This window comes from Coturnix japonica, chromosome 4 (assembly GCF_001577835.2).
Source record: "Coturnix japonica isolate 7356 chromosome 4, Coturnix japonica 2.1, whole genome shotgun sequence".
Lineage (NCBI taxonomy): Eukaryota > Metazoa > Chordata > Aves > Galliformes > Phasianidae > Coturnix > Coturnix japonica.
The window spans coordinates 4,630,437-4,654,459 of NC_029519.1; the positions used below are offsets into that span (position 1 = coordinate 4,630,437).

General features: G+C 43.2%; 1 protein-coding gene across 3 annotated transcripts in view; it reads right to left on the bottom strand.

The window, feature by feature from the left end:
* The window catches only part of FGF13 (fibroblast growth factor 13), a 204,994-nt gene that overhangs the window by 34,380 nt on the left and 146,591 nt on the right, over positions 1-24,023 (bottom strand). For 2 of the 3 annotated variants that reach the window (XM_015860419.2, XM_015860417.2), the window contains 2 exons: positions 16,986-17,096; positions 11,692-11,795 (listed from right to left, as the gene is read on the bottom strand). In XM_015860419.2, coding sequence (XP_015715905.1) covers positions 11,692-11,795; positions 16,986-17,096 — 215 coding nt within the window. Of the gene's footprint in view, positions 1-11,691; positions 11,796-16,985; positions 17,097-19,121; positions 19,741-24,023 lie in introns of those variants that run through there. The other variant, XM_015860418.2, reaches the window with a different exon arrangement.

The window sequence follows — 24,023 nt, forward strand, 5'->3', positions numbered from 1 at the left end:
AAATCTTACAGACCGATGTGAGCAACAGATTAGTATCTCCACATCAAAGTGTCAAGGAAGAGCTGAAAATGAGTCAATAAAAACAAATAAGTCTTGAATTGAAATTAAATTTGCGCTTTGAAGTTAAAGCACAAAGCTAGGTTTGTGATGATTGAGATGATTTCTGTCTTAAAACAGAAAAGATAAGATTGAACTGGCTTAAATCTAGGCTGAGCCTGAGCCAAAAGTCTTTCATTTGAAGAAACTAGGACTTGGAGAAAAGCCCTGAGATCTGGCACATCTCTATTTCTATTGTTTATTGGTCAGTGATTTTTTCCACCCCAAACTCTCAGCTGTAGTTTTATTCCAGTTCCAATATACAACTACACAGAGCTTCATAACTCAGCTTGAAGGTTTCAGCATTGTCCATCTGTTTATTCTCTCTATATGGATTTATTTCCTATCTTTTGTATAGCAGATATGTCCCTTACCATTATGCTAAGAAATGAGATGTGTAGTGTCAGGTTGGTTTTGATGCAAAATTATTATTTCAGAAGTCTTTTTCTGAGGAAATAAATTTTAACAGGCATTCAGAACCTTAAAGAACACAGAGAAATGAAACTTTCCATAGCTTTGTCAATGTATTTTTTCAAGAAGGTGGAAGGAAAATACATCTATGCGTTTCTGAAGTAGTCACTACATACCCACAAAACTCACAACTCCTAAGAGTTGTTTGGGATATCTGCATATACCCTGTATTTACCTCAGTCCTAGAGAAATGGAAACTGTTATACTTTCAGTTTGAAGCTCTTAGATTTGAGTTTGAAAACTTCACATTCTGTAAAACCTCACAGGTCTTTCTAGTAACAGAACTTCAAAAATGCCAAAATACTCAAAGGACCAAACTCTTTTCTTTGGCATATGTGTGGCATTGCTGCAGGTGACACAGCAATATGGGTATAGGAAACGTGCGACCCAAGGTGCAAGGACTGAGGCATAGAAGACTTTCAGTTCTAGGTTAGTCAACATTTCTTTTGAGAAAGAGCAGAGATGCTCAGATTTGGCCTTCCTGTACCAAGCAGTCTCCAGGGAGCTCAGTTTAATGCCAGCTTAATTTTACCAACACTGCATGACTCAGGGAAAAGAAAAAAAATAAAAATAAAAAAGGACAGATTGGATAATTGTTGTATCAAAAAGTAAAGACCATCACTACAACAATTACCCACATTAATTGCAATTGTTTCATATGAGAATCAACTGCTGTTTATAAGACTGTCAGTGCCAGAGGGAAACAAAACAGCTCCACAAAGGAAAGCTTGGTATTAAATGAGAGGGAAAAAAATCACTTATCTTCTTTTACCATCATTTCTGCAAAAATAAAATGAAGGGCTGAAAGTGTAGAAGGTTTGCCATTGGGTAGTAAATGAACCTTCCTCAGATGATTCACAGGCAAGATAGGGTGACTCCACCCACCTCCTTGGTTAATGGCACAAAAAGAGGTTGTTTTCCTTTGTACCATTAGTCCCAAGCCATGTGCAGACCAAGACTACCCTCATCTCAGCTAAAATGATCAAACTCTTCAGGGATTCAGCATGGAGAAATCAGTATATAGCCTCTAAATGTAACACTGCCTGGGCTGTGATAGAGAGGTTACTACAACACATCTATTTAGTGCAACCAAATCAGTGCTAATCAGGAAGATGTCAGTGCAATAACTATTGGCTGATGAGCAAGGATACCTTTTCCCTGCCACTGCTGCTGGACATAATTTCATAAAGAAAAATATTATTTATAATTAAGTTGCAAGAGTTACATGTTGTTTATAAATGCTTGCCTTTCTGGTATTGTTCCTGTAAGCATAATCAAAGGAAATAAGAAACAGTTAGTGCAACGCTTAGAGAGTACAGGTGTTTTTGGCATCTCACTGATTAGAAATGCAAATATGGGAAACAATTAACTAATGTGGTAGAAATCAGCAATTTGCATAAAGCTCACTCAGGTCTTTACTATCACAGCTGCAACAGATTTCCCAAGAAAAACACCTTAGGAAGTCTGTGCCCAATTCAAAACGGCAGTAGCCCCTGAAGCAAAGTCCCTGTGTCTCTGTCTAGAATAGACGTGAAATCTTTGTTTTGCAAAAAGGCAGCTAAAGAATAAATTAAAGTCAAGATTTTCCAAAATAGGTGAGTGAAGTTGGCTACGCTTACATGACACCTAAAGGTGGTAACATGAACGTAATCGTCCTTGCTCATCCGTGACACTGGGAACACAGTGCTTCTCACAGAAAGGTGTCAGAAGAAAGTTATGATGTGCTAACTGGTAGACTTCATCCTGCTGCCATGATAACAGTACAGAAGGAGCCCGCTGCAGGCATTCCCCCACGCTTGGAGAAGTGGAGACTTTCATATGGTCTACCAGAAACAGTTAAAAAGCAAATGTTCAAAAATAGGAAATCCAAGAGAGGGATTGTTTATCAATCACAACGCCTGTTTCTGCACTTACTGAACTATTTTGTAGGAAACAATAATATTTCAATTCTACTACATGAGTCAAAATGAAGATCTGGGCATCCAGTTCCAGACAAGGATCCATGCCAAGGGCTCAAGTCTTGTCATGACACCAAAGAAACCCTCTGCACATGCAGAGCTGGAGTCCGCCACTTTCCCTATTCCCGATAGCTGTTCTAGCCCTTGGGATCTGACTCTAAGCAAAAGGGGACTTATCTTTATCATAAGGCTCCACTAGCCTCCCACATCCTTTTTTCATGTTTTTAAATGATAAATCCCATACTGCAAATCTGTGTCTGTCCTGTCCAGATCCTGCAAATCTTGCTCAAACAGATTACTTTTTCTCTGGCAGGCAGACAATGAATCTTCTTGCTTGAGTAAGGATTACTTAAATGAGAAAAAGGGTGAAATATCAAGCCCATTAGACTTAGTTCATCAGGTGAAGGGAAAAGATCTGCACTTTAAAATGTTTCTACTCCCCTTATTAGATTTTCCTCGGCTTTTTGTTCTGTTTCAGATCATTCACTTATTTACTCGGAGCTTATTGTGCCTTCTGTCATTGTCAATATGGCTCAGCTGGCAGCAGATGCTCCCCTAGATTTGAGCATGCTGGTGTGAAATAATGAGAATGGAATGAGAATTGATGTGAACCTTTGTCTAAAATCTGAACCGAAGCCTTCATATTTACGAAATTCTGCTTCTAATTGGTTTACCAGCTCCATGATATAGTAGGTCTCATGGCTTAGTTGGAAGTTGCCCAAAGTTGCCCATACTGGAAGGAAAAGCTATTCTCAGTTTGCTGAAACAATGGGTAGTCATTTGAGGAAAGTGGCCCCTTCAAACACTGAGGTTTACCCATTCTCAGTTTACTCCAATGCCAGGTCCCACTAATTCCTGGGTTCAAGAGGAACACTGCTGTATCAGAACAGCATTTTTTTTAATATCTCAGAATGTTCTGGGGATGAGGATGATGGCTCTCAACTGACTCCCTCATTAATGGGTATTCAATGTCATCCGTCAGGAAAGGGGAAGACTGCCTTATAAAGCACACAGCCTCTTCCGCTGTGATTCCAAAAGTAGCTCTCCATGATTTTTTAGATACCTCCTGGGGCTTTAAATAAACAGAACTGTACTTTACCAATTATTGTGCCTGTTTTGCCCAGCTCCCAGAGGATTTCATTTTAGAAGGATTGTACAATACAATATTCACTGCTGTTTGGGCAAAATTACAGAAATGAAAAACAATGTGATCGTACCTGGAGCATCCACAGAACATAAAATATGAAAGGCCTTATTTGTTCAATTATTTAAACCATCCAATCTGCTAGTAAAAGCTATCGTATTGACATTATATCCAAAGGCTCCCTAATCCATTCTACATTTCAGATTCCTTTGTTAATCCTCAACTGTCTAATGAAAGCAGGTCAGTTTGGAAACGTACGTTTCTTGATTCAATTTTTATTGAATAGATTTGTCTTCTTTTCCAGATCCCTGTTAGCTTTTCCCTACAGGAATTCAGTAGGCTTGCCTCTAATAATTATACTTTAAAAAGTTGGTCTCAGAAAAGAACTTCAAGGACACAATCTAAACACGACAACTTTTCTATTTCATTTGACCCTTCCAACTTCTATATCATATACCACATGCATCCTGCTTCCTTGGTCTCACACATCTTTCCTTGGTTTTGGTACTGAGATGCTATACCAGGAACACAGTGTTCAAGTTCTGTGCAACCAAAGTGACAGTTTCCCTTGGAAACACCTTTAGAACAACAGAATCATAGAATCATTTGAGTTGCAAAGGACTCTTAAAAGTCACCTAAATCCAACTCCTTTGCAATGAACAGAGACACCTATAGCTCAATCAGGTTGCTCAGAGCCTGATCCAGCCTTAGTTGTGCTGTAGCTCCCAGAAGCACCTTGGTGATTATGACTCCTTTTTCTTGCCCATTGACTCCCCATCAGTTTTGCTCAGCAGTCATTTCAAAAGATGTGTTTTGACTGACAACACTGCAAATGCAATTTGAACTTTAGGAGTCAAGCTGGATTCTCAGTTTTCGCACCTCATCACTTGCAATAAAACTTCTTGCCAGGAGAAGGATGCTTTCAGTGGGTTTGCAAGGATGCAAATGGGCAGAAAGCAGTCAACATTTCTCCTGAGGCTGCCAAGTAGGAGCAGAACTGAATTCACTTCTTCTTAGCACTGCTTCCACTGTAGGGCTTTGTGAAGATAAAAAGGCATAAAAACACTTAATAAAGTCACTCTGAATGCCCCTACACAATAGACCTTGATGGAGCACCATTTTGAGAATCAAATTGCCCTTTGCTTACTGTTGGCACGGAGCTCCTAAATTCTGTTTACCAAACAGCCTGTCTGTTGCTGGATAATGGCAGATGCCTTTGGGAAAGCACAGGAAAAAGGGAATTATGGGAATAATATTTCAATATTTTCAGCTAAGCTATGGTTCTGGACATTCCTAAGCTAAACTTGACATCATTGTATTTTGCAGTGGCTTTCTTTCAGCAATTTGTCTGATTTTTGAGTATACAAAAGTGTATCATTATCATCCTCAGCATCCCATTGCCATGAGTATAACAACATGCATAGTGAAAAAGACTTTCTGTACATTGAATAAATGTTATCCTGGGTTAATTATGGTGGAAGTTCTGAGTTTGTTTTCCAGTAGGTGCCCTGAAATGTTGTTCCTGTTGGTTTCATAGAATCACAGAATTGAGCTGGAAGGGACCCTTAAAGGCCATTTGGTCCAACTCCCTGCACTGAGCAGGGACACCCACAGCTCCATCAGGTGCTCAGAGCCCCATTCAGCCTGACCTTGGATGTCTTCAGGGATGGGGCACCCACCCCCTCTCTATGCAGCCGGTCTCAGTGCCTCACCATTCTTACTTCTTCCTTAGGTCCAATCTAAACCTCCCCTCTTTTAGTTTGAAACAATTTCCCCTTGTTTTGGGAATCCTTGGAGCCTGTCCCTATAGCTCCTGCATCCTTGCTCAGATGCCCACCTTGCAGCTAGGCGAGCATCTCCTTGGCCTGGAGCTGGCGTAATGAGGCAGAAGAGCTGCTGAGTCACTGTGACAAGAGCTGCTCATTAACTCAACCTGCAGCACGAGAGGGAGGGGAAGCCCTTCTGGGCAGGAGATGGGAAGGCAGACAGCTTTCTAGAAGGAAAGTCAAGCGTAGGAGAGGAGCTGATTTCAGATAGTGGTATTTTCTCTTAATTAAGCCAAATTCTAAGAAAGCAGGAAAATTTGGAAATCTATTTAGCTCCTGATTTTGAGGATTTTTTGTATGTCACGGGGAAAAAAAAAAGCAGCAGCAAAGGCCCACATAAATACCAATACGGATCTTTTCCCAGCAGACTGCAAAAGAGCCGAGCCCTGGCAGAGAACGAGCACACGTCACCCTATGGGCGCCTACACCACCAGCACAGGCAGACAGGTCACAGTGTGCAAATTTAGGGTAGAAAAGCTACATTTTACTCATTGGCTCTTCTGAATCATAGCAATGCAATCCATCCTTTGGTGATTTGAATATATGCTCTGAACTGAACGCACTAAGAACCTGGTAGTGCTCTTATTCTCGCACTTTGCAACTTGAGCTGTATGCTCGCAGCACTTGTCTGCTTACAGGGCTCACCTGCCAAACATGCTCTGTAACGCAGTGGTGAGGAGTTGTGTGCAGACCCACGTCCTGGTGCTTGGCATTCCTCGTAAGCTGGCACAGGGCTGGGCTGAGCTGCTGAGAGCTGGCAGTGTGCAACCCAGCTGAGCTACCCAGCTCAGGGCAAGTTCCATGTTCTGCCAAGGCCATAGGAAACCACTGCACTGACACGCAACTGCAGGTCTGTAAGGCTCTGTGCAGCTAAGTCCTGCAGCATGACTTTCTCCTTCCTAAGCTCCTCTTATAAAGCCTCATCTTAGAAGGTGCTGAGCACCCTCAGCTCCCACCACCTGCAGCAAGGGCTGGATGCATAGCAGCACCTCTGTGGGTCTCCAGCTGCTCTGGGATGACCTGTAGAGAAAAGCATTATAACAGCTTGAAGGCTTTCAGCTTGCTGAGTTTCTTAATAACTCTCCCATGGGAAGGCAGTGCTTTCCCTTCACAGCTGGAGACAGCAGGCAGTCTGCCTCCTGAAATCTGGAATCACACTGATTCCGGCAGAAACAAGCACCTGAACAGAACAGCTAGCTACACACATCCCAGCTCACAGCCAACCCTGAAACCTCACAGTCAGAGTTCCCACCATCAGGGAGCTGGTGATGCTGTAGGGACACCACCGGGTTTCTCCCTATCCAGGTACCACCAGCATCCATCCCTGCACTGCAACACTGCTGTAGGACTGAACTCGAGTGCAGATGGTTTGCATTTGCTGAGCTTAGCTGCTGGCACAATTGAAAGCTGTGTCCATTGCTGAAGGTGTCAGAAAACATTTATCAGCACAGACTGATCCTGTGGTGCCCAGGGACCTCCTGAGAGCATCTCCTGGCTAAGCACTGCTCCCACACCTTACCTGCCCCTCACTGCCCTTTGCTATGGGGCAGCTGGAGCTGCCAGCACAACACCCCGCATCCTTGCTGGGAGGATGCTGCATGTTCCGCACAAGGTGTTGAAACAAAAAGAAGAATGTACTGCAGCTGCATCTAAGAACTTAGCGCTGAAGAGAATGAACTACATTAAGGTGTAGCCTGTGCTTGAGCAAACATGGTAAAAAATCATTTATACTGACGTGCAAATTTAGCTAGACGAAGCTTTTGATTCTTTCCCCTATCTCCTGCTTTGCGCCATTTCCCTGAGGTGGAAAAATGCTCTTTGCCTGTAATTCATTATAAATGCCCCAGCCATTCCCATTAACTGCAGCAGGACTCCACTGCACTGCTCAGTATTAGAATACGCCCAAACCTCTCTCCTCTCCAACTCACCCAAACCATTTTTTGAACCACTCTGAGAATTTAATCACATTTCTCTATCCTGGTTATAATCAACGTGCATACTTCACACAATGTTTGCTTTCTGTGCAGGTAGCAAACGTGTGTGACAATCTATTTAACATAAGAGGACAATGATAGCTGAATGCTGTCTTAGAGTAAACCATATATGTCTGTTCATGGAAAATGTGTAGATAGATGGTTACGTTTTCTTGGGCTATTTTTTGAGGCTTGTGGTGGTTTTGTGTTATGTTTTAGCCTATGCGGAATTCAAGCAGCACACTCAGTTCCCTTCACATCATACCTACGTGCCTTCCCTTTAATGAACTTCACTCAGCTGCTGCTCTGTATCACCACGGGCCTCTCCCGTCAAATCAGAACCACTTTAATGAGAAAGCAATAGCTCTAGGACAACCTGTCTGACAAACAGAGCCTTCAAATACTTTTCACTCTTCTGTGAAAGAGAATGGAAAATGCGCAAGAAATTCATAGGGGTATGAAGCCTGAAAAACTCAAGCCCACAAATCTGGTGGTCTTCTGAAAGATAAAGAGAAAAATCAGATAAAATAAAGGCCATCCTAAAATACGAAAGGGCAGGACTCATTAAGTAGTTATGTAAGGTAATGGTGCCATGACGCTGTTTAGGCCACCTCACAGCAGCATGACTGGTGTAACATAGGATGAATCCAGCTTTCATTTTCAATGGATGCCCAAATATCAAACAGCAGGAAGAGCTCCGGCTTCAGTCACTCTCAACAAGGTCCCAGCAAGGAAAATCTTGAGAGTGGGTTCAGTCTGGGAGACACAGACATCCAGCTCCCTTTGACTTGGATAAGAAACCAGATAGAGAAAAACATTACAAACGCGCTATTCTATGAATCAGCCCCACTGCTCCCAGCGGGGTGAGCAGTCATAGCCAAGGACCCTTCCCTTCTCTGTACTCCAGGACTTGCGGCATCTCCCTACTACAAATGTAGATAATTGTACTTGTATTTTAATATTATTATATTTTCCTTTATTTTATTTTATTTTATTTTATTTTATTTTATTTTATTTTACTTTATTTTATTTTATTTTATTTTATTTTATTTTATTTTATTTTATTTTATTTATTTTATTTTATTTTTTTCCTTAGCTGAGTTGCTGCCTTGTCCCTGAGGAGCTGTTATCATTACATTAAAGATTTCATTTTTGCTCTAACTGACAGACGCTGCAAACTATCTATAAAGTCTGGCAGCAGCCAACTACAGATATCTGCTCTCTGCAGATTTATTATACTTCACTGATCCCCTCACGGAGCAAATTCACCTCCTTTTGGAATACAGACACTGGATCAGAAGCAAACCATGCTGCAGCCTCCTCCGAGGTCAGCTCCCTGAATCATGTCCTGCTGGGGAAAGAGGCAAGGCCAAAAGCAGAGCTCAACAAATGGGCAAAATGCATCTGCAGATATTCTTCATCTGCCAACAACCGCAGCACATTGTGGCTAGGAAATATTTTCTACATATGTCAGAGACTTCAAATCAACTAATTTGATTCAGAAATGTTTCAGGCTGAAAGGCACCACTGGGTGCAAGCACAGACAGCAGCACAGGGCAAGGAACAGGGATGGCACAGTAGTGGGGTGCTTTTCTTATGGTTTCCCAAATGAATCTGTAACCTTTGGCGGTACAATCTGCAGGAAACGGTGCAGATACAAACACAAATGAACCCTTGGGATCACAATCATGATCACGTCGTAGACTGAGATATTCTCTCCCCCTACTTAATTGTATCAGCAATGCCAATTACGTTTCTCTCTGAAAATGGTGCAACTATCTGTTGTTGTTATCTATTAGTGCAGTACATTTCTATTTTTCCCCTTGTTCTTGCTTTAAGAGTTTGTCATTATGGGCCTTTAGCTGCCGATCAATCCCATGTTGCCATCTGCCTGCTCCTGACAGATCCCGCTCAGGAACACCTCCCTGCAGGGGCTTGGAAAGCCTTGGGATGTGTAGATGGATGTCATTTACTTGAGCTGATCTCTTCCTCAGGCTCCCTGTTGGCATTCCTTGAACAGGTGAGCATTCAGCTGGTATAAATCAGCTGCGCTCTCCTGGGACTCATTTACATCAACCACAAATCCAGTCCAAAATACAGAGCTAATTTCTCATGTATCAGACTGTCAGGCTGTATCCCTTGCTGAAAGGATGATTATCAGCAAAAGATGAGCTAGAAACACTTAAAAAGTGGTGCTGGAGCTATAATCCCCCACCTGTTTATATAGCAGGTGAAACCTATCAGGCTGAAAATATTAAGAACAAATAGAAGAAAATATAGCTGCCCAATAAATAACAAGATTGACTGTCATTACTAAGGGAAAAACAGAGGGATGTCACCTGCTAATTTTACAATAACAGAGTGTATTAAATTCACAGAAATGAAAGGATTCAAAGATGACATTAGGCATGGTAACACACGAGACCACACAAAGATCTCCCTTCAATCAACGCTAACAAAACTGAAAAATGACATTTAAGATGAATCTCTGAGTTCTGACTACAGTGCATAGGTACCCATCAGACTAAAAGCTGCACATCCTCAAATTAAGTCGTGAGTTCAACGAGCATCCGGACAATGCTCTCAGACATGTGGTCTGAGTTTGTAGTGGTCCTATGCAGAGCCAGGAGATGGACTCAATGATCTTTATGGGTCCCTTCTAACTCAGGATATTCTATGATTCCCAGTCTTACATTCTGTTACAGCCTCCTCACATTGAGGAATACTGGAAGTGATGGTCCCTTTGACTTCATGTCCCTGCTGAAGATCTGAATCCGTCTGCATCCCATTTTCTCCAACTTTGCAAAATATTACTGCAGCTTTGCAAAAAATAGATCTGACTTTTCCAGCACGCACCTTGCAGTCAAAGAACTGATCTACTTCAGCCAGCACATCTGCTGCGCGCAATGATGGAATTTCACTTTATTGCACAAATTACTCCATCCTACCACAACATGTGACTCAAGAGGTGACATTGACAGAGGCAGAGCTGCCGACAGAATCCTGCATGGCTCAGTGCTGTCTGTGAGTGGGCAGCCAGCAGCCAATGTCAATGAACACACACGGTGCAGTCGAAGGTGCACAAGCAGTGCAAATGCAAATGGCACTGTGCATTACAGGACTGTGACTGCACAGGATTACGGGGGCTTTGCACGATCTGGCTGTGTGGCCACAGCCCTGCAAACAGATCAGTGGATTAGCAACACTGAGCAAACAGTCAGAGCAGAAAGAGAAGTGAAGTTCAATGTCGCTCACTGCGATTTTACTTTGCTCCAAAGCATACCCAGCTCTAATTTGCTTTTGCTCTTGCAGAAAAAATAGGCAAAGTTCACCCTGTGTCCCAGCCGTCAGGATTGCAAAACAAATGGGAGATGTGAATAAGTTTATTTAATTGTTACCATTATTAAAGGCATCTTAAGGGAATGATTCTTAAAGGAGAATAATTTGTAATAGATAATAAATTACATTTTCCTCTCATTTCTTCCTTGGGAAAAATCTATTAAGACTCTATAATTAAAACTCCTGAACATAATTCAACTATATGTTTTTAATTGAAAAAATGTCTATTTCAAGAAGGCCTTTCTTCTTCTTCTTTTTTTTTTTTTTTTTCATGAAAACAGCATTCATTCTCTTGAGAAATGACACTGAAAATTATTAATTGACATTCGTCACCAAAACCTCTACATGAAACATTCCTTTACTCACGCAGCATCTTGAAGCCCTAAGATTTTGGCACCCTATCCCATTTCTACTTGAACATCCTGGCCAAACAAAAAAATGACTTTCTCTAATCCCTTTTAATAACAGCAATGGGGATGATACGGGAAGATACAAAACGTGCTCAGGCTTGTGTGTGAATCACCGCACTGTCCTTTTTCCTCCCTACCCCGCGCTGATCAGCATAATCAGTCAGCAGTGACCAAGCTTCCTGTCTGTGTTGCTTTTGCACCTCTTTAAATTTTATATATGCATATACATATATATATGGGATCATTAGTTTGCATCCAAGGTGCTGTGGTTTGATTCAATATGTTCCTATGTATTCATAATAGAAAATTAAAAAAAGAGCAATAAACTAAACAAGAGCATCACCACTAGACCAAATTCACCACCAAATTCCATCTTTATAGGTTGCAATTGGATTCCTTGAAACAGCAACTTAATAATTGACTGAGATCTGAAGATAATTTAAGTGAGGAAAAAAATGACAAACATGTACTTACTGATGTGTATAGGTATCCTTCGCTGTTCATTGCCAGATACAATTTTGTTTGAACCCCCTGAATCGCCACCACTCGTAAACCCACAGGTATGAGGTTAAACAACGCTGGGAGAGAACGGAGATGGAAAGCAAAATTAATCCTTTACAGTATGCAGATTAGATAGAGCATTAAGCCGTAATTAATAGAACCAAATAATAATAAAAAAGAAAAGGGTCTATTCATGCACATATTAATTTCCGTGGGCACCATGGAACAATACTGCTAATATCTTTGCCTTGTATAGCAATTTCTAGCAATAGCTCAGAAATTATCTACAGAGGATAATCAACTCATCTCCCCCCTTCACCGTGAAAGTGGTGGATTGGAGATGCTGAGAGCTGAGCCAACTTACCTGCCTCATGAGCACAATACAAGGGCTGAGCGGAATTGAACATAGCTTTATTTTTGTATAACAATGATAAACATGGACAAAAAAAAAAAAAAAAGAAAATTCCCAAACAAATAAAAAGTTTCATAAAATGATCAATTTCTTTTTTTTTTTTTTTTTTCAAATCCAGGAAGAATTTTTTTTGACCAAAAAAAGAAATTCAGAAAAGTTAAAACCTCTCAAGAGCATCTCAAAGTGTTTCCACTCAAAACTCCTTGGATTTTTATTTTTATTTTATTATTACTATTATTTTCCTCTTTGAAGAGGAAAATGGGTTTGGAAGAAAAACCAAATGCTAAATAACTTAAAAATGAAATGAAATAACAGCATATTCTTTAGGTCAAACCCCAGATTTGTGTCATCAAAATGGAGCTTGCATTTCTGCTCATGTACATGCTAACAGTGGCAGTATATATCAGCAGAGAAAACTCTCTTCAGGAAAATGAAGATACTGTTTTTTTAAATGGCAAATTAACAAAATAAGCAAAGCTCTGCCATAGCCTACATTTGTCACTATGTTAAAACTGAAGACAAGTAAGTGAGATGAATGCAGTGCTCCCTGTTTGTTATGGAGGATCCAAAACTGAGGGGGAGTTAAGACAGCGCTCTATTTATCATTACCCCGGGTGTCTCCTTCCACCTGTGTAAAGGCAGAGTTAGGGTGAAGCCATGTTAAACATTTCTAGCCATCTATTCCTTGGCTGTAGAACTCCACTATGCTTCAGGCTGAAGTTTGGTATTTATGGGCGATGTCTGAAGCCAATTTAAAACTGAATGATGAATTTGAAATACTATTTTCAAAAAGAATAACAACCCATTATGAATACTTTTCTCACCCCAACAACACCCAAATGGCTGTATTTAATTAAAAGAAAATTTGCAACCTGACAGAATTTAATAGAGATCCTAAGTTCAGGGAGTGGGGGTGTCAGGAGCGTATTGTATCCGTTATGGTTTTATGGATTTCATCAGTAGAAGTTGCTCATAACCTTCCAAACAGGAGATTGCACATGGGTGCATGTCCTGTGTCGGTGAAGGCATGGCCAGAGGTGATGCTGTGCTCTGGGGATGAAGAATGAATTTTTGGTGAAACCAGATTCTGCTCAACCAGTCAGACAGCTGGACATCCCTGGCACACACGGACACATGCAGCCACCCTTCACACCAGCCTGCAAGCATAAAACCAATGGAAGTGGCTTTCTCATCGCTAAAACAAAATCCTCTAATTCTCTGATAGTTTTAACAAACAAAGCATAGACTTTCACTAAGGGAAATACTCTAATTCTCTGTTAAAGATTCCTCATTTCTTCTATCAACTGCTTGATTTTTTCTGTGGGAGAAAATATTCCATCTGACTCAGTGAGCACTCCCATAGAGAGCCCTCTTCTGCAGCTCAGCCCCCAAAAAGCAGCACCTGATCTCCCTGTGGGCAGGAGAGAGTAACTGAAAGCTCTGTATCCAAGCAGAACCTAGAGATCTCTTTTGAAAGATGCTTTTTTTAACAGTGCATTTTGGAGTGGGGCTTTCAGGTACTTTTAACACAAGGGTACAAAAACAGGCTCCACTGCAACTAGCGCTGTCTGCAGATGAACTGAACACAAGGCAAAGCCTAGGGCAGTCAGGAAGATGGAGCTCATAGCCACAAGGAACAGAGATTGGTTTTAGTGAGCGATTCCTGGCTGTGCTGTGTTTGGCAAAGTGAGCAGAGTGAGGATGCTGGGGAACTCGCTGCAGCGGGTGCTCAGCTGCTCTCCTCCGCAGCTGAACGTGTTTTCCTGCCATAAACGTATGTGCTCTATTTTGAGGTGAGGCGAGCACGCTTGGAAGCTGGTGCATATGTTGGTGGGATTGGCAGCTGACTGTCGGAAGTTGCAAAAAGGGCTGTGGGGAAGTGCTGCTTCCTCTGTATCGTAGCCGTGCTGCACCCTGGTCTGCAAACACCCCATGCCACGGACAATGGGTATGAGATGTTATTGCATTTCTGGTGGTTGACCAGAGGCTGGCAGAAATGCCATGGAAAAATAAATTGTTTGCTATGACAATCAGTTTGTGTTAGCCCAAAACAATGCAGTTATTTGCATCCTCGCCTTTCCCTATTACGCTTGTGCTGTGTAAAATAAGGACATAATATCCATCGTAATGAAAAACTTGGTGATGCCTAAGGGAGATATGATCTTTGCAATAGCTGTTGTGTGGTACATGCTGACAGAGAACTAGAGCTGAAAAATAGAGAGGTAGCAGCCACAGCTGGTTTTATTAACACATACAGTGCTGTGAGATCTGTGCCATCGCTGTCTAGGACACCTGGCCTTCCATATGCTGTCCACAAGGCATTGCTTCCTATATTTCCTTATTATATAAGTCCTCAAATCTCTGTGGCATGCCAAAATTGGGGAATAAATTCTGTCTTGATTTAAAGCCTTGCCCTATTTAACGCGTTTAATGAGGCAGAATCTGGTTCTCAGCCAGGAAATCCTTTCCATGAGGCACTTCCTCAAATTACACGGACTCCTGGCTTAAAACAAGGTCTGGTAAGCTCTACAGTTCCTCACCCCGATGGCTCACTTCCTGCCTGAACTGTGCTCCAAAATCTGAGCTTTCTTTTAAACTCCTCGCTGTCGTGGATGCAGCCTTGTTTGGGTGAAGGACTGCAGAGATTGCAGTAATTGCTCCCAAGTCAAAGCCAAAGGGCATCTTCAGGCAAACTTTCCACCAGCTCTAGGTAGCAAATGATAGAGAAGGCAGATCCCATGGCCCAGGCTGCTGCCGGGAGCCCAAAAAAGAGGATGCAAGCTCTTCTCGTCTCTGCAATGAACAGGGAAAGCAGATGCAGACATTAAATAAGGAGATCAGGTAGGCTCCTATTCTGGTTTGCTCTGTGCGCCCCAGCGTTATGCAATCACTTTGTTGGTGACAGCTGAATCTGAGGATATTCCCCTTATTAAGGGGAGTTTTAATTATCTCACTGCAATGCAAAGCAAATGGTCTTAGAGCAAATGGCTGGTGGAGGTGGCAAAAGCAACCAGCTACGACAACCCTTGAGGTGCAAAGGAGGACAGAAGGGAACAGAGAGGGGTTCTTCCTGAACAGAGAAGGCCCTGCAGTGCAATGCACAGATATGGAACAAAGGAGAGTGATCTCTCCATAAACTGGAGGAAAGGATTTTAGTGGGCCTGATCCATTCAATATTCACTTGGGCAAGGATTTGGGAGAAGCTCATTATATGGGCTCTGATTTGTAGCACTGATCTCTTTCTCTTAATACCATTAACAAAACTGTTGCTATCAAAGTAAATTCAGTACCATGGGACCTTCAGCTCTATATATTTATCTTACATAAAGGAGGAGTATGTATAAAACTATTCTTTTTTACAAAAAAAAAACAAAACAAAACAAAAAAACCCACCTGCGTTCTGACCACAGATATATCACAATCATTTCTGACCTACTTGAATTAAGTTTAAGTGTCCAGAGCCTTGGAGGCCAATGTCCAGCAACCAGGAGTTTATAAGGTTTGCTTTATAATGTGTCAAGTTATGGTAAATGTAAGGACACAGTGGAAACAAAAATATCTTAGAAATAGATGTGTTGACACAAATGTCAAAGGGACAGACAGATTTATCTTGCTTAGAGTGTCAGAATCCTCACGAGAGGAATTCCAAGTAAAGCATTTAAATGAAACAATCCCTTCAAAAATAATATGCAGTTTTAGATGTCTGCTCTGGTACATTAGAAGCTTATGACAGTATCATGCAGTACTGGAGAAAATAAGGTTTTCCTACTTCTTCTTAGTTGTTTTGGTCTTTTTTTAAGTTTTTAAGGGTAATTAACAGAATTACTCTGAAAACCCAAACCAATCTGCATTGATCTGTCATGACTTTCAATCATAAGATCACTTCCTTGAAGGAAAAGCAACATTTATGATCTGTAAGTGTTGCTCTTAGAGGAGCTGTCATGCCTGCATGGGGAACTCAGCAACACAGCACCATCCAACTAGCACCGCTCTTCTCCAGCCCTTGTGCCATCTTCCCCACTGCCATCAGCACCTTGCAATCACTAGAGCTGTTTATAAAGGGCAAAGTCTGCCTGTTGATTTCCCAGCTGGGTGCCTGAGTGCTCTGAGACACTTTCTCCAGCACTTTTTCCTCGTAAACACTTTCAGAACAGAAACTTAGTTTTAGCTAAACAATACAGATATCTGAAACACCTGCGTATTTTATGAACACACATCAAATCTGTATTCTGGTCATCATTTCTTGTTTTCTATGAACTCTCAAAATCATTAGATAAATAGAAATCCACAAATCTTTTTTGTTTTGTTTTTCCCCACCGCAGAAACACTGGTTGAAATCTAAAGGCATAATTAAATTGAGAAAGGGGTAAAAAGAAAAATAATAATAGTTGGGAAATGTGAACTTTAAGATGATGATAAGCTCCCATTACGTGAGATAACACAGCTCTGTTTGAATGAGCCCCAGTCTCAGAGTGGAGATATAGCATTATTCTATTTCAGGCGCTCTGAGTAGGCGAGCAAATTTTCCCTGTTGGAAAAAAAAATTAAAAAAAAAAAAATCTAATAAAATCCAAAGGACAGCAATGAACTTCTCTAGATTACCATGGAGATAACATTTGCTTTGTTTGTCACATGTGTCATCATTACTTTTCTCTAGTTCGTTATCCCTCCCTGTAAGTGATTTGTATGTGCACCTCTTTCAGACCCAGTAAGTCTGAAGGAGCTCTGTGATGTGAGCGCAGTGTTAGTGCTGCTGCCACTCAGCCACTGCCGGACAACAATCTCTGATGGACCTACATGGGAAGAATGAGACACCACAATTCACAAACACACCATTTATTCTCGTGCCACTTACTATAACTACTGTCCTCCTCTTTTGTTCCATCAATTGTTCCATCTGCTTGCAACTGCAAGTGGTATCCTTGCCTGCTGTATAGCTTTGTTACTATACCTTTAAGCTGAGGCTCTGTAAAAAAACAATAGTGAGATTAATGTGGGAAATCCTGATGTGCCATTCCGAGCGAGCAGGATGATAAACACAAATCTCCTTGTTTCTTCTCAATGCTGAGATATGAGAAAAGATCCAAGGCAGAAGCAGGGCAACCAGCTTTGCAACACTTTTCACTTAGGGTGAGATCAAATCAATGCCTATAAAATCAATTGCCAAAATGATTAAATGCCACTTTCCATTGTAACAAAGGTACAACATTAAAATGTGCTTCCAGCAACTACAAATTCCAACAGCGTGCTGCTTGGCCTCGGGAGCTCAGCCCTATCTCATTTAAGATTAGAAGCGAGCTGGCAAAGAGTGCATTCTGCTTTTTAAAAAGGTGTGATTTCTTAAAAGGAGAAGTAGAAGGACTACTACGATAGCGCTGATGGGAGCTGTAGTGACAGTTGAGAGCCTAAATATATAGCAGCAAACATTTACCACAGGAACTGCTGCAGCTCTAACAACCCCCCCATTCTGCACTCCTCCAAAGAGTGCAGAGCATTCGAAGCTACAAACTACTCAATGAACATATGGAGAATGGAGGGGGGAACCCTGAAATCCACCAATGTGTGGAACTGCAAAATAAATATTACTATCAGGGTTAAGGTAATTATCTCATCAGCTAGAAGAAGAAAGATCAAAACAACACATACTTTGGAAAGATTTCTTTTTTCTTTCTTTTTTTATCCTTTCCATAACCATCCTTATATTCACAGTTCAAAAGTGAAATACCTCAAATGCTTTCAGATCATTCTAGACCAACGTGGCATTTGCTGTCAAGTCTGCCATTTAAAATATCTAGGTAATGCACCAAGAGTAATTGGGAAGAAAAAAAAAAAGGTCTACTTCCACTGAATCCCAATGACATCTGCATTGTAGTCATTTCACACAAGTCTGCTTGTCAGGAGGTGATGCATTCTCTGCAGCTCTCTCCACAACTTAATTCAGAGATAAACCCATTGGGGAGATACGATGTGTCATTTCTAACTTCCAGTGCCTGGGTAAGAGTCCTTGTGTTTGTAATCAAAGATATTAGGGAGCTCAGCTATAAGCCAGCTCCTTCATTTTAGTAGGAGTTGAAGGCAAAAGCTTATGACAGTTTGTGTTACTTTCTGTTGAAGACTTTAAGAATCATACAATTGTTAAGGCTGGAAAAGATCACTAAGATCATCCAGTCCAACCATCAACTTATCCCCACTGCGCCCATCAGGGTACTGATGGATGCGCAATCCTTGTTCACCAACCCACCTGACAAAAAATTAACCCAAGCACTGCTTTGGCATTTTAGCCATCCCACATCCCATTGCTGCTTGCAAACTATGAGCAAGGCAGCCCTTGGGCAGCAGATTGGAAAGGCAGACAGGTTCAGGGGGTAACAGCACCACTGTCTCAGCACAGCAAAGCAATCACAACACTACTGGAGGGTTTTGCTCCTCCCACATACAAAAACCCACTCAGATCAGGCACCAAGCTTTCATGCCTGATCTTTAGCACCTCTAACATAGAGGGAATCGCATCTGCAGGCAGCTGCATGTATGAGATTCCTAGAAAGGAGCAAGGCACTGAAGCACAACTCTGGAAGGTACCAGCAAAAGCAAAAAAGCCTCTTCTGCAATCAGGAAGTAAAGCAAGGCACTGGCATTCTGCAAAGCAGGAGGACAAAAACAGATCACTAGTGCTAAGTTATTTACTGTATAGCTGAAGGACGTGCTAACATCTCCCACACAAATAAATCACGTGTGTTTGTATATGTGTATGTGTAGAATAGCGAGATTGCCAAATGAATGCACACAGGTGTGCAAGTGAGGCAATGGTGTGCAATACCTAAATAAATCAGATGAACATGAACAGGGAGAGGACTGGCATGGGGTACCCATGTCTATCAAATCATACAAGCCAAGATGGCAATACCTGCATACCCATTTTACCAGCCCCGAGACGTTCCCGCTACTGATGCACCAAACAAACCAACCCCCCAAACACATAACCTTTGCCAACCTGGTCGCCTTCTTCGCCTTTTCTTGGAGCCAAAGAGTTTGACTCTGGAAAACACATTCAACTTGTTCTTGTCGCAGCTTCCCTTGCTCTTGCTGGGGCTGTTGACACACTTACAGGCATTGGACTTCTCCCGCTCCCTGGCTTGTCTCTTCTGGCGGATCAGGGAGCTGGCGATGGCTGCGGCCATGGCCGCCACGGCCCCGGTGCCACTGGCAGGTCAGGCACACGGGGTCTGCTGGCTGGCCACAGGTGCCAGAGCCAGCATGCTGCTTGGCTGTCCCCAATGCTGGGGCAGCCAGCACCCAGCGCCCACCGGCTCAGAGCCCGGGAGGCGCCGGAGGGATGCGCGCACTGCAGCCCCACGTCAGGATGCAACAGTTTAGGTCAAAATGGTTTTGTCGGCTGGGATTTTCCTCTTTTGATTTTCTGATGGTTTCTGTTTTTTTTATTTCTCCCAACTTCTAGCAGAGGAAAGTTTGCAGGCAGAAGTGAATGTTTCTGCGGAGATCAAACAGATGACTTCCAAGACATCCCTCCGAGCTGCTCCAGGCGCGCTATTCACACGCAGAAACGGCACATCCACTTGGTGCAAGATCATCACATCTCTCCTCGCCCCAATTTCTCCAGTTAACTTTTCTGCCCACCCATCCCCTCCCCATTCAAATCCCAGCAAACACCTGTTAGACTCCAGCAGGCTCTGTCCTGTTGTAGGGCTTTTTGATTCAGAATCCTTTTTCCTTCTCTCCCTTAAAGAAGAGATCTGAAGCAAGCAAGCTGCGACGGTGCCACAGGGAGGAGGTGCCAGCGCCCGGAGCCGGAGCTGCCTGCTGCCAAACGCCTTGGGAAGCCTCTCTTCTCCTCTCCTTACAGGTGCAGCTGTCGGCGCATCCTCCCCTCTGCGAGCACGTTCGGTTTTCGCATGGCAACACTTGTCACCAGGCAGTAAACAGACACGCTCCCCTGGCACCCCCGTGCCGGCAGCTCGGCGCAGATGCTGCAGCAGCCTTAGTCCTCCAGCAGCGGATGCACGCACTCGCGCACACCCCACAAGCTGTGCGTTGGGTGCAGAAATGAGACGACGCAGCGAGTCCCTTATCACCTCCTCCTCCTCCTCCTTTCCTCCCCTTCTCTTCTCGCCTGCTCTTTGTGCCCAGAGGTGCGGAGCTGCGGGTGCCGGCACACGGCGGCTGCTGTCCCTGGATATCCCCGAGGGCTCTGGGTACCTGGCGGTGGCACCACCGCCTCCCGGGGAGGAGCAGACACCCAAACAAACGTGACCGCGGTGAGCAAATAGCTGGCACCAGGTTTTCCGAAGAGGAGCGGGGACACCTGGGCCAGAGCGGAGAGGTGGCTACCCACAGTCACAACCCACCCCTTCCCGCATCAAGCTCCCCCCACCCCCTCTTCCTCACTGATTTATTGAAGGCGATTTGCTTCTCTCCCCCCTCGCACCTCCTCCCCGCTCCAGTCCTCCAGCAGACACTCAGAGAGGCGATTCCCCCGCCGCTGCAGTGCTCTCCCTCGTCCCTTTGTCCCCATCACAGTGCTATAGCTATCGTGTCCCCCGGGGGCTGCGGCACAGTGGGAGGACCTGCAGGGAGCAGGAGCAGCGCCAAGAGGAGCAGCAGAGCCGGGTGCCGCACCTGGGAACCCACCGTGGTTATTGAACTGCAGAGCGGGCATCGGATCCCACACGCATCCATGCCCCGAGACATAGGAAGCGGGAGGTCCTGGGGTCTCTTTGTGACACCCCCTCCCTGCTTTTCAGCAAGCTTTCAACAGTTGGAGCCTAAAATAAAGGCAATTTCAGGCTAGAAAACAAACGGAGATTTGCACTCTCAGGGACAGGCAGCTCTTGAAATAATTTATCACTGAGGCAGAAGGGATTTGCAGTCCCTTGCAGGCCAAGGCTGCCTGGGATGTCCCTCCATTGGGGGGCTGAGCTTTGCGGGGCCATAATGTTACACGGCTTCAGCCAGCTGAGCCCAGAGCTGTCCTGTGTGCCCTGCCATAAACCTGGGGCTACGGAGAGGGGAACAGTTCAGGTGGGCTGGTGTGACAACATGGAATTTTGGGTGTGATTTCAGACTCAGCCATGCATTGCAAGACATCTGCCCCTTCCTCCTCTCCTCCATACACCTTTGGCTCTTCCCTTTCTTCCCCAGACACGTATACTGTGGGCACAAGCAGCCACAGCAGAAACAGTGCCACCAAATACTAAACATCACTCACAACGTCTCTGCAAACATTACAGTCCTTTCCTGGACTAGAAACAGCTCACAATGGGATCTATTTCCTCCTACTAAGAACTCCTACCCAATGAAACATGCATGTACATGCACTGACAGACCTGTACAGGTCGACTTGTCCTTATCTATGAGGCACTTTACAGCACTCACATACTGATATTAAATGCTTCTAATTTCATATTTGGATAAACAGTAGGATAAGAATAACTGTAATCCACGAGTTTCACCACTACCCTCATCTGTGAGTTCACAGAAGACGTATGAAACCCAATCCAAGGGACAGCCAGTTGGATATTATCCGTAATAACTCATCCCAACCAGCTCATCAACAACACACTGTGAGTTTTACCATCAGTCACAAGCGAGACTTGTTTATCCCGAAATTCACCCATTACTTCATAAATATTCTGAGTTTGGAAAACAGTGTTTGATCTTCAGATCAAAGTGAAGCTGCTTCACTGTGATCTGTCCTATAGGTCAGATGACATTTCTTTTTCACAACAAATAACCAGAACTTAGAATTTGTCTAACCTTGAAAATCCTGGGGAAAAAAACAGTATTTAGGATATCTTCCTGACAGCATTCCAGTGTGCATGCTTAAAATCCATCAAGAAAACTCATTTGCACAAATGTTCCTTGACAGATAACTAAAGAGAGGAATAAAAATAGCATATATGCATAATCAGATTTAAGTTTCAAAAAAACAGTCCTTCAGGGGTTTTTTTTTTCCTTCATGATCATCCCCTTCATCTATCGGTACTCCTACAAACTTGTCTTCATTTACTATAAACGGCACATGAAAATGAGGGCCTTGCTGGGAAAACGCCATGGTACAGGAGCAGTCTTTGGACTACTTCAGTTTTACAGATCCAAAAAAAGGAACAGCTTTATTTTCTTTAAACAGCCAAAGCTGATCACTACCCACCATGCTAAAAAGGTAAAATAAAATAACTTTCCAACCAATATTTTGAATGTAGAGGGCAACCAGGCACTCCTTGAACATATGCTCTCATTCTTGGATTGTGGTTATTGTAATTGGGCAGACTTCATGCTAAAATATAAACCATCAGCCACATTTCGATCAAGAATAAAGCAGCTCTTAAGGAATGAGCATGGGACAGACCTGCACAGTTTCTGCCACAGACAGAAGCAGTGGCTGAGCTGGATCTAACCCGCCAGCAATCACACTGCTTGGAAGTAGACAAAGACTTCACCTGCTTTTGAATGGTATGTTAAACACCAAACACCTGTTGATTTGATACTGATGATTATTTCCACAACTCTGATCATTAAAAGTACCTGAGCACTCAGCTGCTTGCAGTGGGTACTAATGGCAGCAGGTTGGTACTATAAGCCCCAGGCCAGGACTGGCTTTACAACATAGGATATGGTTTTCTATTGCATACTTGACTCAATGAAGGACCCGAGTCTTCTGTGCCCTGAAAAAGCATCACTGGTTCTCATGACACTTTCCTATATAGTCCTATATGGACTCAGATCCATAAATCCCATACAGCATGTTCAGTGACTTCTTCCCCCAGAAGCCAGATTTATAGTTGGCCCTATACAGAAAGGCTGATACTGGCCAAAACAAATTCCGCATGAAAACTGAGAACAGGATTAATCACAAGGCAGCTCTACACCTCATCCAGCTCAGCAAAAACACCAGCTTACCTCTTGGTATTTACAAGACTGAAATTGCTTTGGTGTGACAAAATCATGGGATGTCAGGGGTCCCTCTTCAGGCTCTTCTCTTCCTGCTCAGGTAACATGTCACAGCTGTTACTGAACATGCAGAGTAACAAAGCTCCAGGAGTTAGACCCGGGGACTATTTCCACTGCCTACACTCCAAATGAGTAGAGATTTATTCTCTGAGAAGCGCCAGCAGCATTGCATTTCTCCCTTTTCAGGCCACGATAAACAAGACTTCACCCAGCCGGGTATGACACAGCAGCACTGAGGCCCCCAGTGATTTTTTTTCCTCCTCTAAGTAAACAGAATTACTATTCACCAGGAAGCAGAGCTGTTCAGACCCAAGCTGTGCATCACTTAGCTCCTCCATGAAACATCCCGTGGAAATGACTCAGCCTTTCCCTGCAGCCAGCTCGGTGGCTGGACACAGGCGCTGCAAGATAGCGAAGGACCGGGGTTCTGCTGGGGGCTGAGCACGTTTTGATGCCCATTTTGCTGCCCATGAAGGCTCTATCTTTTCCAGCAACACATGTGAGCTAAATTGAGAGTCAGATGGAGGTTTATTTTAAGTGCAAGGTGGAAGGAAGTGTTAGTGGAGGAGCTGGGCTTTCAGGCAGCCCCAAACCAAGAACTCAAAATGGATGATACTTCAGTCCACAGATCAGCTGGGCATCTTTATTGTCATAGAAGTAGCAAAGATTAGCGTTAATAATTAGCTGCAAACCTTTATGGGAACTGCATTACTGCAAGAAGATGTATTTTTTATGTGGCCAAAAGGCACATAAACACACACAAAGGTGTATAGCAGCATTGTATGTGCCTGTGCCTTTTTTCCTTGCAAAAGTGCACGGTGCATCCCTGTCAGTAACAAGAATAATCAAAATAATTCCCTGTAACACCAGCATAGAAGTGCCAGTTGGACTGATTTTAGAGAAGAACACACACGTGAGTGACCTTTCT